This window comes from Gasterosteus aculeatus, chromosome 15 (assembly GCF_964276395.1).
Source record: "Gasterosteus aculeatus chromosome 15, fGasAcu3.hap1.1, whole genome shotgun sequence".
NCBI lineage: Eukaryota > Metazoa > Chordata > Actinopteri > Perciformes > Gasterosteidae > Gasterosteus > Gasterosteus aculeatus.
In genome coordinates, this window is record NC_135703.1 from 1,821,648 (window position 1) to 1,837,306 (window position 15,659).

The 15,659-nt window shown below is 48.4% G+C and overlaps 1 protein-coding gene across 17 annotated transcripts in view; it reads right to left on the minus strand.

The window, feature by feature from the left end:
* Positions 1–12,358: 12,358 nt before the first annotated feature.
* Positions 12,359–15,659, minus strand: part of fgfr3 (fibroblast growth factor receptor 3) — a 41,489-nt gene continuing 38,188 nt past the window's right edge. For all 17 annotated transcript variants that reach the window (XM_078089307.1, XM_078089304.1, XM_078089305.1 and 14 more), the window contains one exon: positions 12,359–15,614. In XM_078089307.1, coding sequence (XP_077945433.1) covers positions 15,447–15,614 — 168 coding nt within the window. In that variant the 3' untranslated portion in view covers positions 12,359–15,446. The remainder of the gene's footprint in view (positions 15,615–15,659) is intronic.

Here is a 15,659-nt window from a genome sequence, read left to right on the forward strand (position 1 = left end):
ACGGGGGTGCGATCATTGTCAGAGCAGCACTCTGGGGGGATGTGGGGGTCTTACATTCTTGGGGTATTGCATTCTGCTGCACTTACGCTCCCTCAACAATGTCGTGCCTCATCGGTGGGGGGGGGGGGCCACAATCCTCAGCGGCCGCGGGGGCCCGAGCGCGGCGACAGCTGCCAGAAAAACAACGGGCGCCGTTTTACTCCATGTGAACCCAACGAGAGATTCCTTCGAATCGCCGCGATCGTAACGCGGTCCGATAAGGTTACATAATGAGGGCGCTTCATGAACGTAATCCCCGTTTCCTCGCCCCCCCCACCTTCCTCTTCCCTCCATGGCACCTTCTCGTCTCCAGGCCCGCGGGGACCGCCTCTTTTACGTACCTCGAAATGTCCGAAATTTGGCGGCCGTGCTCACACAGCTGTTGTTTGGTTTGGAGTTGGGATTTTTGATGATTAGTGAATATTCCATCCACAGTGTGATGGTCCACCTCGGGCCCCCGGGACGGCCCTGAAGACACCTCAGGCCGAGCGCCATTTCTCTGTGTGATTTCTGTGTGTGATGTCATCACATTATCAATCAGGTGAGAAGTAGGTTGATTGACTTCGATACAATCAGACTTCTTTTTGCTACCAGAGGAGTCGCCTCTCTACTGACCCTGCTGGTCAGTAGAGAGAATGCAAGTGTGGCTCTAAAGTCGTGTTTCACTGACAGGAACGGGACATCTTCATCGCGATGGACTCACATAGAAATAGGATTGTGATCCCAGCTGTTAGCCAGCCCCGTGGCGTGACCCTGGAAACCACCTCCGCCGCCCTCTCCCTCCTCTGTGTTCCTTGGAGTGCTTGGAGTGGGTGTTGTATGAAAAGGCCTACTTAAAAAAGGACCTGAGGGACTCTCCTCAACAGCTGCCCAGCTGTGCCCCTTGCCCCCCCACCCCCGACCCTTCAACCACTCACGAGGCCTTGACATCACAACCGCGCCAGCCGCTACTGGAATGAAAAAGGCTCTCAGGGTGATGTCAGGGTCAGTGTGGGGTAACTGTGTCTGAAAATACACTATGACTCTGTCTAAATAATGAATATAATATAAAAATATATAATATATGATGAATGAAATAATCCCTTTGAATGCGACGCAGCGTGTAATGAATGTTAATCAGCAGATCAGAAGAAATTTGCATCTCCTGTCAGGAAGATGATTTAAGAGCACCCAGTCTTTTTCTCCCTGCATGCATTGTGCACCTCCTCTTCCTCACCCTCCTCATCCCCAGGCAGCAGCGGCGGATGAAAGGGAGACCGAGTGAGCATGAAAGGCAGCGTCTTGGCAGCCGAGTTGACCTCCAGGCTTCTTTTAATCCGTTCTCTCCCAGCTACTCACCTGTGAAGCCCTCCACCCCCCCACAACACCCCACCCTCCTAATGCCCACCCGCCCCTCCAACAACCCCCCCCCCCCCTCTCCCTTCAAGGAGCCTCTCCAACATGTTCGTGGGGGGATTGAGAAGTTTGAAGGTGACCGATAAGACTCCATCATAACCCTCGTTGGCCGGAGAGCCTCCGTTGTTCCTCATGGGGACTTGTTCACTTTAAAAAGGCCCGTTTTGTTAATCCTGAAGTGTGTTTTAGCCCTTTGCTGATACGGATGGAGGATGAAAAGGTGGGGGGGCGGGGGGGGCGTTCTCCCCAGGACGCGCCCTGAAGGCTGCGTGCAGAGCTATGAAGGGGTGAATGTTATCAAAAAGGTGACTGACGGATGTGAGATGTTTCCGGCTGATGTAAAACAATGATATCGGTTTCAGTGTCACCGTCCATCCAGAGAGAGCTTTAGTAGACGATACAACAAAAGGCCGGTGAGATTAATATGTTCTGACGCACAGTATCTGTATCAGTCCTCGTGTCCACCCACTGGACAAATATTGATTTTACAGGCAGGTCTCGACATCAAAGGACTTCCTTTCAATTTCAGTGGAGACTTTTAGACTTTAGTGTAACAAGTCTGCTGTGCAGGTTTACTCGGGGGCTAAACCTGCACAAGCAAGACGAAACGGAACCTTCAAATGGTGAAAGGCAAACACATATTTTGAAGTATATCAACGCAGACGATCCACGTTATTGATGAATCTATCTGATTGCGGTGGAATCATTATTGAATACGGACACGTTGTTGCCTTTACAACCGGAGGAGCTCCACATCCCATCCCCGCCAAGCACCTGTCGGGCCGTCCCGTTGCTAGGCAACAGCTCCCCTCGCTCCTCTCCTCCCCTTCACTACATTCTGATGGTCCCCCCCCCCCCCCAACACGCTAACCTGGTGTTCTGCTTAGCAGAGAGGTTTTATGACCTCAGGGATGGGGATCGTTTTACCTCGTTGGGGGGGGGGGGGGGGGGGGGGGGGATGCTGCGTCGGCTGCTGGGGTGCGGACAGTTTTAGTGCTGAGGCTAACCAGGGTTCTCTTTCTCTCTCTCGTATTTCCTCGCTCTCTCCTCTCGTACGAGATGAGCTGCGAGGCGCTAACAGCCGTGAGAAATCAGGCATGGAATTTATTCTAAAAAGCAATTCGGTCCAAACAGTGGGGGCTCCGCTGAAGAAAAACACACCAGGACCCGTCTTCACGCCGCCCTGCGAGCGACTAAAGGTGGGAGCTTGAATACTCGGCCTGTGACTCCTCAGCATCAGAATCCATCACAATTATGCAAATAATGTAGCTTCTTAACGCTTCACATTTTCACTGTTTTTAATGTAAAGCATTTTGGCTTGAAGGGACACCATTTAGAAAAAGGCTAAATGAATAAATGTTTAGAACGATTAAACATTAGTTGAACAGATTTTTGTGTTTTATCTACTCCTTTATTTTTGTGCACTAAATGCTGATTGCTGTATTTTCTGTGTCTCAAACATCAAAAGTCAATTAAGACATTTATTAAACACTTTTGCACCTCCGAGCTTGACCTTGTACATTTCGCTGTGTACATTAATGTACACATTAATATATTAATATATATATATATATATATATACATTAATATATATATATATATATCTAAGTATGTTGTGTTGTTGTATGTGTAAAATAATACATGGCAATAAAACATCTTCTTCTACAAAGGACTTGTGACGTCCTGCATCACTGAACCTCTCACACAACTTGTGCAGTATATATATATATATATATATATATATATATATATATATATATATATATATATATATTATAACTGGTATAAGCCAGCTATTGTGTATCCATTTGTATCTATGTTTTATTTAATGTGTGTGTAAGCTCTTTGTCCATCGCCACCAGCGTCATCGTCTGTCGCAGTCGGTGCAGATCACAGATCCCTGCGCTCTGAATGACGGACTTGAACCCGGCGTGGGTTTGTTTTGGTGTCCATCAGCAAACCGCGGATGAAATCAGAAAGCAGTTTTTGTAACCTCGGCCCTGTTGGTTTTGCGCCACAACGTGTTTGCCTGACTTGACTAACGTGCTCTGTAGGCCGATAACTGTTGTTCTAGTCCTTATCACACCACTTGTGTGTCAGTGTTTGTGTAACCAGGGACCCAGGAAGACAGTTATCGTCTTCAAATAGCAACAATCTGCCAAATGAAACGCATTTTGCAGGAGAAACTAATCGAAACGTGTTGCAACAGAGAAAAAAAACTCAACATTTGAAGTTCACTCTTCTGTTTCATCAGCTGGAGAAAAAACAAACCTGGATAAACAGACTTCTAGTTTGTTTGTACATATTTGCACGTTGCCGCCACGTGTTGTTCTGCATCGGTTCAGCGAGGGGAAGCTTCCAGATGGCGGCGCGGCGGCTGACCCGGAGGTCTCCGGTCACTCGGAGGGTCGAGCAGGTGTTGCCAGTTTGCCGGTAAACGGGGAGCCGAGGACGCCGGGAAGACGCTTCCAGATGTGATGATTGTTCACAGTCGTGAGGAAAGAAAAGGAATCCGAGGACCGAGAAGCAGAAGAAGAAGACACGAGGGGAAAAGGTGACGAGGAGGAGAAGAATCTTTTGGGCCTGCAGTGAATGTAACGAACCCACACGAGCTCCTCTTCATCACGTTCCTGGAATGGCCTCCTCTTCCTCTCCTCTTTTCTCTTGTCATTTGTTGAGTCTGTGCACTGAAATATCTTTAACTCTGCTGTGTGTGTGCAAACATTCAGGGCCCCCAGAGGATGAATCCCAATTCCCTTTGGCTCCGGCTCGCCCTCTTCACCTCTAAAATCCTACAAATCTTCTCTTCTCATCTCTCATCTCTCTCATGTCCATTTCCTCCTCTTAGGTCCCAGCTCTCCTCTTCCTCCTCCTCCTGCTTTCCTCCCTTTGTCCTCACTGACACCCGTCTCCTCCCCCCGCTCTCCTTCCGCCCTCCATCTTTTCTCCCATCTTCATCTTCTTCTTCTCCACCTCTTCCTCTGTGCACTGCTGCCTCCAGGAAGTGCCTCGTCAATGGGAACCATTGAGCGTCCCCCGGCTGGGCTTCTCCGGCCCGTCAACCGTTGTCTTGGAGAGGGACAGCAGCCGCCAGAGCCGTCCGTCCTCCCCGCCGAGCCTCTTTTGAGCCGACGCGGCCCAGAAGCTGCCCCCGGGGCCGCCCGATTCCAGCCCGAGGAAGCCGGTCCAGAGTCCGCTGCTGGACGACTAGTCGGACTAGTCTTGACAGTTTTGGCACGATGTTTTTTTTTTTAAATGTCTTTGTTAGACGCACGATCGCGATAGATACTTTAGGCCCGAAGACACGAGTACAAAATGTAAAACATGAAGCGCGCTGCCATTTATCGTGCGTGGAAAGAGCTCCGTGCCATCGGATCCGGATGCTGACGCACCCGAATGAAAGCTGACAGTCCGCACTTTGATCTCGGGCCTCTTTTGTTCGGATCCAGCGAGTCGGGAGTGCAAAAAGAAAACATATCACTGTCGCACCACTTCTCCTGACTGCACTGCACCACAACTACACACCCAACGTGTGTTTGTTCTTTCTGGCTTCGGCCCCGGTGACCCTGAATGGGATAAACAGACGGATAGATGCACGGATCTACTATGTAATTACAGTAATCAGTTACAGGCTCTGTTTTCTGTGAGAGCAGAAATATGTGCTTTAATTTTGCCTCCTTTCTAAATGGCCACAAAGACGCGGTCTGTACATGTAGCGGTGCAGTGAACCAAGCTCAGAGCCGCCGAGCGTCTCTTTGACGTGATGTTAGAAAACACGCGGCAACTCTATGGCGCTACTTTAATTACACGACGCACACAGCGGGGGAGGCCGTCCTGAGAAAGAGTGGGAAAAGCACGAGAGGTCAGCGGCGTTCCTCTGCTCGAGAGCTGCGACTTTTAAATCGTTGGGGCTTCGCATCTGCACCCACGCGGCGCCACGTGCCCCTTTTATTCAGCGGCTCCCGATCCTCCACACAGAGGGTCGGGGTAAGGATGTGAAAAAAGTCCCTCACGAGCTGCGCTGCTCTCTGGAACCTTCACGTAGGGCTCGCTCGGGGACACGTGGAGGCTTCACTCAGCGGGGCTTCCTCCTCCCAGCGGACAGAACCATCGGCGGCATCCACGCGCTGCGAGCGTGTGGTCGCACGTATTCATGTCATGCATTCAGGCCATTTGAACGACTGGCAATACACCCCAGTCACAACAAAGAAAGCTACAAGCTGTGTGTGTGTGTGTGTGCTGCTCGGCTTTTAAATGAATGTGGAACAAATGCATGAAAGTGAGTCATAGCTACATGCATAGATGTATTCTGTGTGATTATGTGCACCACAGCTGTGCATGCGGCCTCTGTTGTTTACAGAGATGGAGGTTTGAAATGCTTTTATCCCGCTCTGCATTAACGAGCGCGTAACGCGATACACTTCTTACACCACGCGTAGGCCGGCGAGCTGCCTCTGTCCTCGGGCGGAGAGGAGCAAAGATTTCGGGTGCTTTTTTTTATTTTGCGTTTCCAGAAGAAGAAGAATGACAGTAAACGTCTGCAAACTGTCCTGAAATACGGGCTGTGAATATGAACACGTGACAGCGTGCAATGACATGTTTACACCGCGGATGAGCTGCTGATATTGGAAAAAAACAAAAAAAACACATTTCCATTACGTGGTTTTATTTTCTTTGTCTCGTTGAAAGGAGAAGAAAGAAAAGCACTCTGCAAGACGTCATGCAGTGTAATCACTTTAAAACAGGAGGCAGAAAACAGGCGGCAGTCCTTGAATACATTAAACACTGTGACTGACGTTCCAATACGTTCATTCCGCTCCGCTCGGAGAGGAAACTTCTCTGCAGCACCAGCAGATCACCTGCACAAAGCCGGCCCCTCTGCAAGAACCCAGCTGGCCAACGACGGCCTTCTACGCGAAAGCACTTCGTCTGGCCATCGCTTTAACCGAACGCGGCCCATTGATCGCCGGGGGGGGACGATGGGGACTCTGGAGGACTCCTGACAGGGAGTCTGGAGACGTGTCAGGAATCGCCACGGAGCCGCCGGGACTCACCTGTCAGCGCTCCCCGAGCGGCGCTTAATCTCCCTCGCGGCTCATCCATCACACGCTGACAGGAGGCGGCAGCGACGTCCGCCAGCGCCGCAACACAAAGGAGGCACTTTTTCACAAAGTGATGCGTTACAGAAGAACACACGGATGCTTGCTTCATTAGACAGACAAATAAATGGCGTCATTTGGTGCGCGGGCTCGGATCGATGGGAGTAAATGTAGCTCTGAATAACCTTGCTGAGCGCGTAATTAAATTATGGGTCGCAGGTGGATTTGGAAGTCAATGAATGCGCCTGCTGCCCCGGGCCCCCTGGTTTATTCCCCCCGCAGGCCGTTGGAGGCCTCCGTCACCGGCAGAAGCCCTTCACATATTTCATGGCTCACAGCACGCAGGAATATTCTGTTCACTTTCTGTTTTTTTTTTCAATCCCCGAGTATCAAAGGTTCATATGAAGGTCTGACAGCTCAACCTGAATAATACTGAATAATCAGAACAGGCTACACACACTGTAACGTAGCCTTTGTGAGGCTCAGCTGACATATTTATTATGTATTTTTGGTCCAGGGATGGCTGAGGAAGTCCTTTCCGAGGATTTAATTATAGACATTGTGCAGTGTGCTGCAGGTCGACCCGATTGCCAGAATAAATCTTACCAAGTGAGGGATACGTTGAATGTCGACGCTCCTGAACCAAAAATAAGTTTCATTAGCTTCTCATCAGCCTTTTGTCAAACAAAAGTACTCGGTTGAGGTCAGAAAAACAAACAAACGCTGAGTGAAAGCTTTCAAACGTCTGCATCACCACCTGAATTTATTCTGTTATTGATTTCGCGTCAGCATACATTGAATATATTCATGAGCCGGGTAGTAGATCATTGCCCTTTAGCACATTAAATGAAGTACAAAAGGCTCGTAGTAGCATGCGATGGAGTACAAGTACCTTAAAATAAGCACAGTACTTCAGTAAAGTTGATGTCATGTTTTTCTCTGGATCTTTAGATTTAGTCTGAATGCCATAAATGTGCTAAAATCACGTTGACTTGATCAGTCGAGGTTTCTGTTTCATGATTTAAACATTTAGAGAAAGAAGAAATGCAAACGGCTCAGTTTCAGTTTTCCTTTTATCGCAGCTGGCGTGAGCCGTGGAGTTATTTTTCAGCATAAATAGAAGAGTTTTTTTCTCTTTCTGCTGTTTGCAGGATGAGAACTCAATTGATGGGATTTGATGAACCACAGAGGAATATTTCCACAAGGCACCGAAAAGATGAAAGTCAACGAAACGAAAAATAAACTCACATAAGTGGAAGTCAAAATTGCTATTTATCATACGAGTCAAAATAAGTTGCCTCAGTAAGACATTAACATGGAGTAAAACTTGTAATAAATTAAGTGGACTGACTTCTTTTGGCCTCTGGGGGAGTCGCCCCCTGCTGGTCAGAAGAGAGAATGCAGTTCACAGATCACACGGTAATGAAGACGAATCGAAGTCTTCGCCGCTGGCGGCATCGCGTCACCTCGGCGCCATCAGTCACGTTCACTCCCGGCGCACCAAAGAAGTGGGGGAGGATGTGGGCGAGACGGAGAGGTGCTGTTGTTCAGTTTGTCATTGATTCCGTGCGATGCGTTCCCTGTGGGGTTAGCCCTGTAGCTAGCAGCTAGCTAAAGCTTATACAAACCACAGAGAGAGAGATTTGTTGTTTACCTTGAACGGGCGATGGAGGCCTGTTGCATGTGGAACCACTTCCACAAACCCTTAATGACTCCTAATTTCATGGCAAATGGACTGAACAACGATGCCTTTGAGACAAAATCGCATTCTTTTCCAGTTAAGGAGCAGCTTAAAATGTCCTTTTCTTATCTACCAAGCGACCTGCGAGTGCCCTGCGTTTGCTGTGATCTTGTTTTTCCAGGTTTTTGTTCTTTGTTTGAGGCGCTCGGGGAAACTACCACATGCTGAAAGTCTTCATTATTTCTACCAGCGACTGAATGCAGACGACAACTCCTGAAAATCACAGCTCCACTCTTCTGAAATCAGACCTCAGCAAACCAACGAAGCCCGTTTGAATCGGGTCAGCAGGACAAACGTATTTCATATCGGTTCTGATTCACGCCTTACATCCAAAAGCAGACCCTCGGTGATCTCCTGTTTGTGATCACTGCTTTAAACACATGAAATGGTGACGGACACGTCCGTTGTCTTCCACAGCTTCAGGCACCCGACACAGTGAACGAGTCAACAGCGGATGCCGCACAAATCAATTACACATTCCTGTCCTTAAGAAGGACGTTTAGAATTGATCAACAGCGTTAACGGTTAGCGGACGCTGTTGACGGACGGATCGGTGGGGCGGCTTTATCTCCTTCCCTTTGCTACAGGACGGTCGAAGGAGACGGGAACCTTATTTGATCAAAGAATTTAGGAACATAACAAACCGTTAATTAACCAGGATGCATCAGTGCGATGGAACCTTGAGCTGCTGCACCCAACAAAAGAAATAACTTTTTTTTTTCATTATTATTAATGTACGGAAACAATTTCACATGAGATGGTTTTGTTTTGCCTCCAGCATCTGTTTTTTAATCATCTCCGATTGCAACTCGCATTCGTTAAGCAATTATTTTCACCACCTGGTTGGTCAGAACATCAGTACATCTGCACACATTTAACACATAATAAATAAACCGGAGAAACACTGTGGATGGAAATGTCAAATTTGTTAGTTTTGATTTGTTTAGTGACCCCTCCCACCCCCCCCCCCCACCCCCCTCCCTCCCTGGAGTCGCCGCCATTGAACGCTGAGGTACCGCGACCCGCGACGACATTCGCCCCTCATGATCGCACATCACGGGTCAAAACAGCTCAGAGACGACCCCTCAGCACCCAGCCCCCCACCTCGCCCCCGCCAGCCCCCCCCCGCCCGCGCCGTCACCCTCTAATCCAGCAATTAGAGACAAGGCCACGGAGATGGAACAGATGTTCCATAAATGGGAATGAGAGGGAGTCCTGGCTGCCGATGGTGTTCCTAATCTCTCCGAGGAGGACGGCGGGAGGAGAGAGACGGAGCAGACGAGGGGGGGGAGACCTTCTAGATGTGACTATCGAAGCGAGCGATAGTAACTAAGATACTGCATAACTGAATAACTAAGTTACTGAGTTCTGAGAGGAAGGAGGTCCCGTGTATCCAGGGACTCGTCATGAAGTGCACCGCGATTTTCTACGGAAAGTTCACTCTTCTTGTGCAGTTTTATTCTCTCTGGCGAGCTGAGCTGACACCTGCCAATCAAAACCACACGGCCTGTCACGTCTTAACTCCACAAATGGATCTCCTCCGGTTTGAGGATCGTTTCTTCTGTTGTGCTTTGTTTTTAAAGTCCGTCAGCGCGATCAGAATGATTCAAAAGACGCAGCCTGTTTGAACGGTTCCGTTGCTTTTTTCCGACCGACACCCGAGACGCCGGCCCGCCGTCGGAGGGGCACGCTCGACCAGCGACGTCGGTGCGTGAACTATCATCGGGTCTATTTCCTGCCGCTCGGGGGGGGACCGGAGCCCTCCGAGGAGCGCTGAGAAGCGGATTGTTTTACACGCACCTGCTGCTGGACGTCACTCGGCTACACGCCTGTCTCACAGGGAGCGCGGTTAATCGCTGATTTGGCGCACTTACAGTGACAACATACCAAGGTCCAGTTTCAGGAAGTACACGCACACACACACACACACACACACACACACACACATGCGAAGAGATGCCCACTACCGCTTCAAACCTCTGACGCACGAAGATGTACACACATGCAAACACACACATTCACTGACACACGCACTACTACAACTCCCACGTTAGCACAATGCCACAAAGTCCCACGATGAGAAGGCTCAGCGGCCATCTTTGAATGTCGACTCACCAAAATAACCTCAAAATTGTGCAAAACACAGAGCTTCAAAGGCTGAAACTTGAACTGAAACTTAAAAACAGAAAAGAGAGTTTGTGTATTCTGGAGCGCTGGAAGCTTTGTGGCTTTGACTGAATGAGAAACCACTAAAGTGCTTCTTGGCGACACATTAAGCCAGACATCAGAAAAAGAAAAGTCCCCTCAGCTCGTCCTGCCCGGAGTCACCAGAGTCCCTCAGAAAACGTTTCCTTCTGCTCTTCAGCTTCTTCTCAACGGACAGGCAGTAAATTATATTTATCATATATCGTTATCGTGTATCCAAATGAGCAGGAAAAGCGTTTTGCACAGTGTGCCGCCGAGAACTGTCCATTAGCCATGGCGCGCGCCCGCATGTGCACACCTGGAAAAAAGTGTCCCTCTTTTGGGGTTGAGGAAGTTGGCAACCCTAGCTCTGATCCAAACGGCCAAGCTAACGTCGCGCTAGCCGAGTTAGCACAACGACCCGCGAGCTCATCTGGTAGCATGAGTACGGCTCTGTTGTCCTTTGGTCTGATAACAACCAAGGACACAACAGGAACAAGGACGCAACCACGTCTAACACTAACACGTGCTCACTGAAGTATACATGTATAATTTGTGTGTATCACTCAACGCTGGTTATTTAAAAGTGTTATTATTGCCTATTTTATCCGTCTATTATTGCACATTGGAATAAATACGGCTTGTTTTGCATTATGGAATATTGTGGCTCCGCTCACTTCATTGGCCGAGTGGAGCAACGCCTCCTCTTGGAGAGAGGGTTCAAAGGTCACACAGCGGCCTGAAGAGGGGGGAGGGGGGGGGGGGGAGAAGACGGATTGGGACGGAGAGGGAGGGAGGAAAGAAAAGCCTCCACCAGCGCAAACACCTCTGAAACAGAAACATCCATTTAGCAGCGAAAACAAGCGCCCCCCCCCCCCCCCCCCCCCCTCACAAGCCCCCCGTGAATGGGCCACTTCAGCCGGCCGAGGAAGTCCCGACGAGGGGCAGGATGTTCCCCTCAGGACGCACTTGGGACGGGCCGAGGGCCAACAGCCCGAATACACAGACCCCTCTCTCCCCCTCCGTAACTGTCCAGCTTGGCCCCCCCACGCGTCCCCCGTCCCCCGTCCCCCCACCGCCAGCCGGTTACTGAGCTGCAGCCAGCGAGGCGGCGAGGGAGGGAACTGTCCTCAGCAAGCAAATACGGGGGGGGGGGGGGGCAGGGGGGGCTTTCCTTCATTAAAGAGCAGTTAAGATGCTACGAGAGGCTAATTTGTTCCCTGCGTGACAGAAGCAGCAGGAACTGGCGGCTCAGACGAGTCGTGTAGTCGAGTCTCCTGCTTGGATTGAGACTCACGGCTCGACATCAGTTAACTTCTCCCCCCCCCCGAGTCCTTCATGCACGTACACAGGAATCTCTCTGGTTTCTATTATGTATTAACTAATGTATTAACGCAATAGTTGGAATTTGGATAAATTCAATAAATCAAAATACAAAAAAAATGTTTTAAAGTCAGTTGCCTTTCGTTCGACCCTCTTTACCTGGACGCTATTGAATTAATAAACTGACTTAGTCACAGTTATTTTAAGAATTCATCATGAAGACCTAAAAAGTTGCTATTTCCAATGTTCTTCTGCACCTTTAATCGCGTGGATCCGGCTTCCATAAAGTCTGGACCAGGACTTCAGGTCGCGTCCCGATTCATGCGCTTTGTTTTTACGCTGCTGCGTCTCTTCTGCGTCTCTTCTGTGTCTTTTGGTTTGTGGAGAAGAAAAAAAAACCCCGGCTCACAAAAAGGGTTCAGACCAAACAAAAGCGCGACGCTGTGCAAACAGACTTTGTGGTGTTTGGCCTTCGCTCAGTTTACGCAAACTCACCAACTTGGGATTTGCTGGACTTGCTTTTTGTTTTTCTTCTCCGTGCACGTTCCCAGTGACAAACACGGCAATGACAGCGAGCGCTATTATAACATGTTTATTGAAAACCTTTCTTGACACCGTGGTTCGTCAGGCACAGAGAAAGGGGGGGAGACATTGGCCCAGAGGGGTTGTTGTGGTGGAATGTTACAGAGGAGTCATCGTGATCAAAACTGGGACAATGCAACAAACAGGCTATGAGTTACAAACCGAAAAAAATCACAAAATGCCAAAGTTAGTTCCATCCTTCTATGTTAGAAACCACAATGCAGAGAGGAAAAATAAATTATGCGGGATTGGAAAAAATCAAAATCAAAATCAAAAGCACAAACACGATGTTGTCGTACTGAAGAAAAACCTGCTGCGGAATGCAAATTAAAAATATTGTGTATGAAAATAATGTCGTCTGAGATTCTTGTAAAATATCCCACACAGCCTGAAGCTCTACTCGTAAAAACGTATCTCAAACTATAAATTAATCTGGACCGACGTCGTCGGGTCACAACAGCGTGATGGAAAAGAAAAGAAAAGCTTCACTCTGCAAAGCATCTGTTGTTTTTCACGTCCGACGAGCCGGAGACGCTTTGCTTCCAGACTTTAACTCAAAGTTAAAGGTCTCGATTCGTTAATGAGACCCGCGCTCCGTCTCCTAGCAACCCGTCATGTGACAGGTGGACGCCACCAGAAGCTTCTGTATTGCTTTTTCTTTAAATGTGAGCAACTGGCACATTAAGAAGTACCTGTGAATGTACGACATCATTCTGTGTGTCCTCAACTGTTTTCATATAAAATGTGCGTTGCTTTGTCATAAACAAACACAAAAACACATCTGCTTTGTGAGGGGGGGGGGGGGGTGAAATGACCACTTTACATCGTCCTCATCAGCGTCATGTTCGGCCTCTTTAATGGAAAACAACACTGAAAAGCAGAGTGCGGTGAATAGAAAGGCTCTCACCATAGGGAAAGCTCTTACCCAGCATGGAAGAATAAATAAAATCAAACGCCTTTTCACTAGAGCCGTTCAACCTTCACACAAGTGCCTTTTTGTCCGACTGCTTCACTCCAGGGGAAAAAAAAAAAGCGCCTCGGCTATCGTTGATGTAGACGCTGCGAGCGACAACTGCTTCCTTTCTTTAAAAAAAAAAAAAAGTCTTTGTTGCAATTATACATTCAAAAAACGTGATGGAAACGAATCAATTGATCCCCTCATTGATCATTGCAGGCACTTGGTAGATTGGGGGCCTGCAAAGGGAAATGACGGCAGCTCGGTGTTCATTCGATGATGGAAAGATAAATAATGTAGTGCTACAAATCTCCCAGTGTATCAAAAGAACTCAATGCCACGTTGACTCCTTTAAGTACTTTAAATATTGGTGTGTGTGTGTGTGTGTGTGTGTGTGTGGGGGGGGTGTCAAAAACTGACTGGTGATTGAAAAGCAGCTCACACACCAGAACGAGCTCGTCCCCTTCTGTGACTTTGCTAAAAACAAACGCTGTATAAATTTCAAGTCTTTTGTTTTTTGTGGGGGGAGTTATCCTTTTGGCAAATCCCATGATCCTTTGCTGCACGTGCAACAAACATTTGCATTTTTTGGGGTTCAGAGAACTCTGAAAAAGACTTTAAGACTAATTTGGCACTTTTTTGCAAACTAAGCTAAAGGATCCAGACAGTCTGCTTTAAACAAACTGATGTGTGTGTGTATATATATATATATATATATGTATATATATATATATATACACACACGATACATATCTTTACTTTTTGCTGTGTGACTAGTAAGTCGCAGCATGCCTTCATTTCAGTATTAACACTACGGAGCAGCAATAACATCTCAAGCCTCCGGGCGGGTTTCTCAGCAGAAGGATTTAACAGCTTACGTCTCTGAGACGAGTGCGTTTGACACGGCGAGCAGCTCGTGAGCATCGACCCCGTGACCTCTGCGTACCGGCATGCGAAGTTCGAAAGCCTTCAGAGGAAAACGTCCTCCCATGAAGGACTAAACCGTTGGTTGAAGTTCTGGGTCCCGCTGAGGTTCTCTGAAGGCCCTTTGTGCTTCACAGCCGGTTGTTGTTGACGCTCAGCGCGTCCTCACGTCGTCTCTCTGCACATCTACTTCTTGCCCAGCAAGAGTCAGTCGTTGCTTTTTTTTTTTTTATTGCAAACGTCAACTTTTCCAAAAAACAGGATTCGACCTCGGCGGAAAGCGCCGGGCTTCCCTTCGACGGGTCGTCTTCAGAGGCCCCGAACGTCTCCGCCGTACATTCTACTTCTTTTTTCTCAAACTTGTAAAAACAAACAAAAAACGGGTGGATCGAAAACCAGAGGAGTCCGTGAAAAGTAACGTGGCAGTTCTGCTGTAAAATAAGTTACAAAAAAAACAACTGAAAATAAAAGTCTTTGCGTACAGTACAAGAATCCTAAACTAGAGCTTTGGAACTAAGAACAACGTGTTAAGTCTATAAATATCTTTACAAATATACATGTTAATAATTCAAATAAATCTGATTAAATGTTTTACACTTTCATGACAGTATCTTCTAGACTGCGATGCTTCCGTCCTAAAACAATATCTTAGAAAATGTCATTTTTTGTCTTTTAAGTACATGGCTGTAAACAGCAATATGATACATATTTGCATTTATATATTTACAATAAATCTTTTCTGGATAGATAAAAAACACTGTACTAATTACGGCCCTGAAACTCCGCCATTTGTTCCATGATTATCAAAAAGGGTTTTGTTTCCCGGGATGCTAAAACGTGCCGATGGCGTTCTCCTCCCCGCGGGGGGGCGGTCCATCGCGGTGCCTCATCATCGCCGGAGGCCCCGCCCACTCCATCTCTGACCGACGCCCCCCCCCATCCGCGCCTCTCGTCTCCTCCGTTCGTCCCCGGAGGCACGGGATGGTTTCACCCACACAGATTGTCCGTAACAAAACAAAAAAAGAGGGAAACTGGCCCGAGTACAAAAATAGAATTTCATTTTTGAAAAGAGGAACGCGAACATGGTTCAACGGCAAAAACAACCAAAAAAAAAATCCTTCAATGTTTCAAGAGTTTTTTGGGGAGGAGGAGGAGGATCTCAGCGGAGGAGCTGAAGCGCTGTGGGAGCATCGCGTGGCGAGCTTCAGTTCGTCCTGATCACCCCGTTGCTGGGGGCCGGCTTGGGGAGGCAGGGCTCCTCGGGCAGCGGGTCGTGGGCGAACACAGAGTCGTCCCCCGAGGAGCAGGTGCTGTTGGAGTCCTGGCAGGTGGGCGAGTACTGCTCGAAGGGCACCGCCAGGTCCAGGTACTCCTGTCAGGGGAGGGGTCAAAGGTCAGACTCCACGTGTGGTAACGC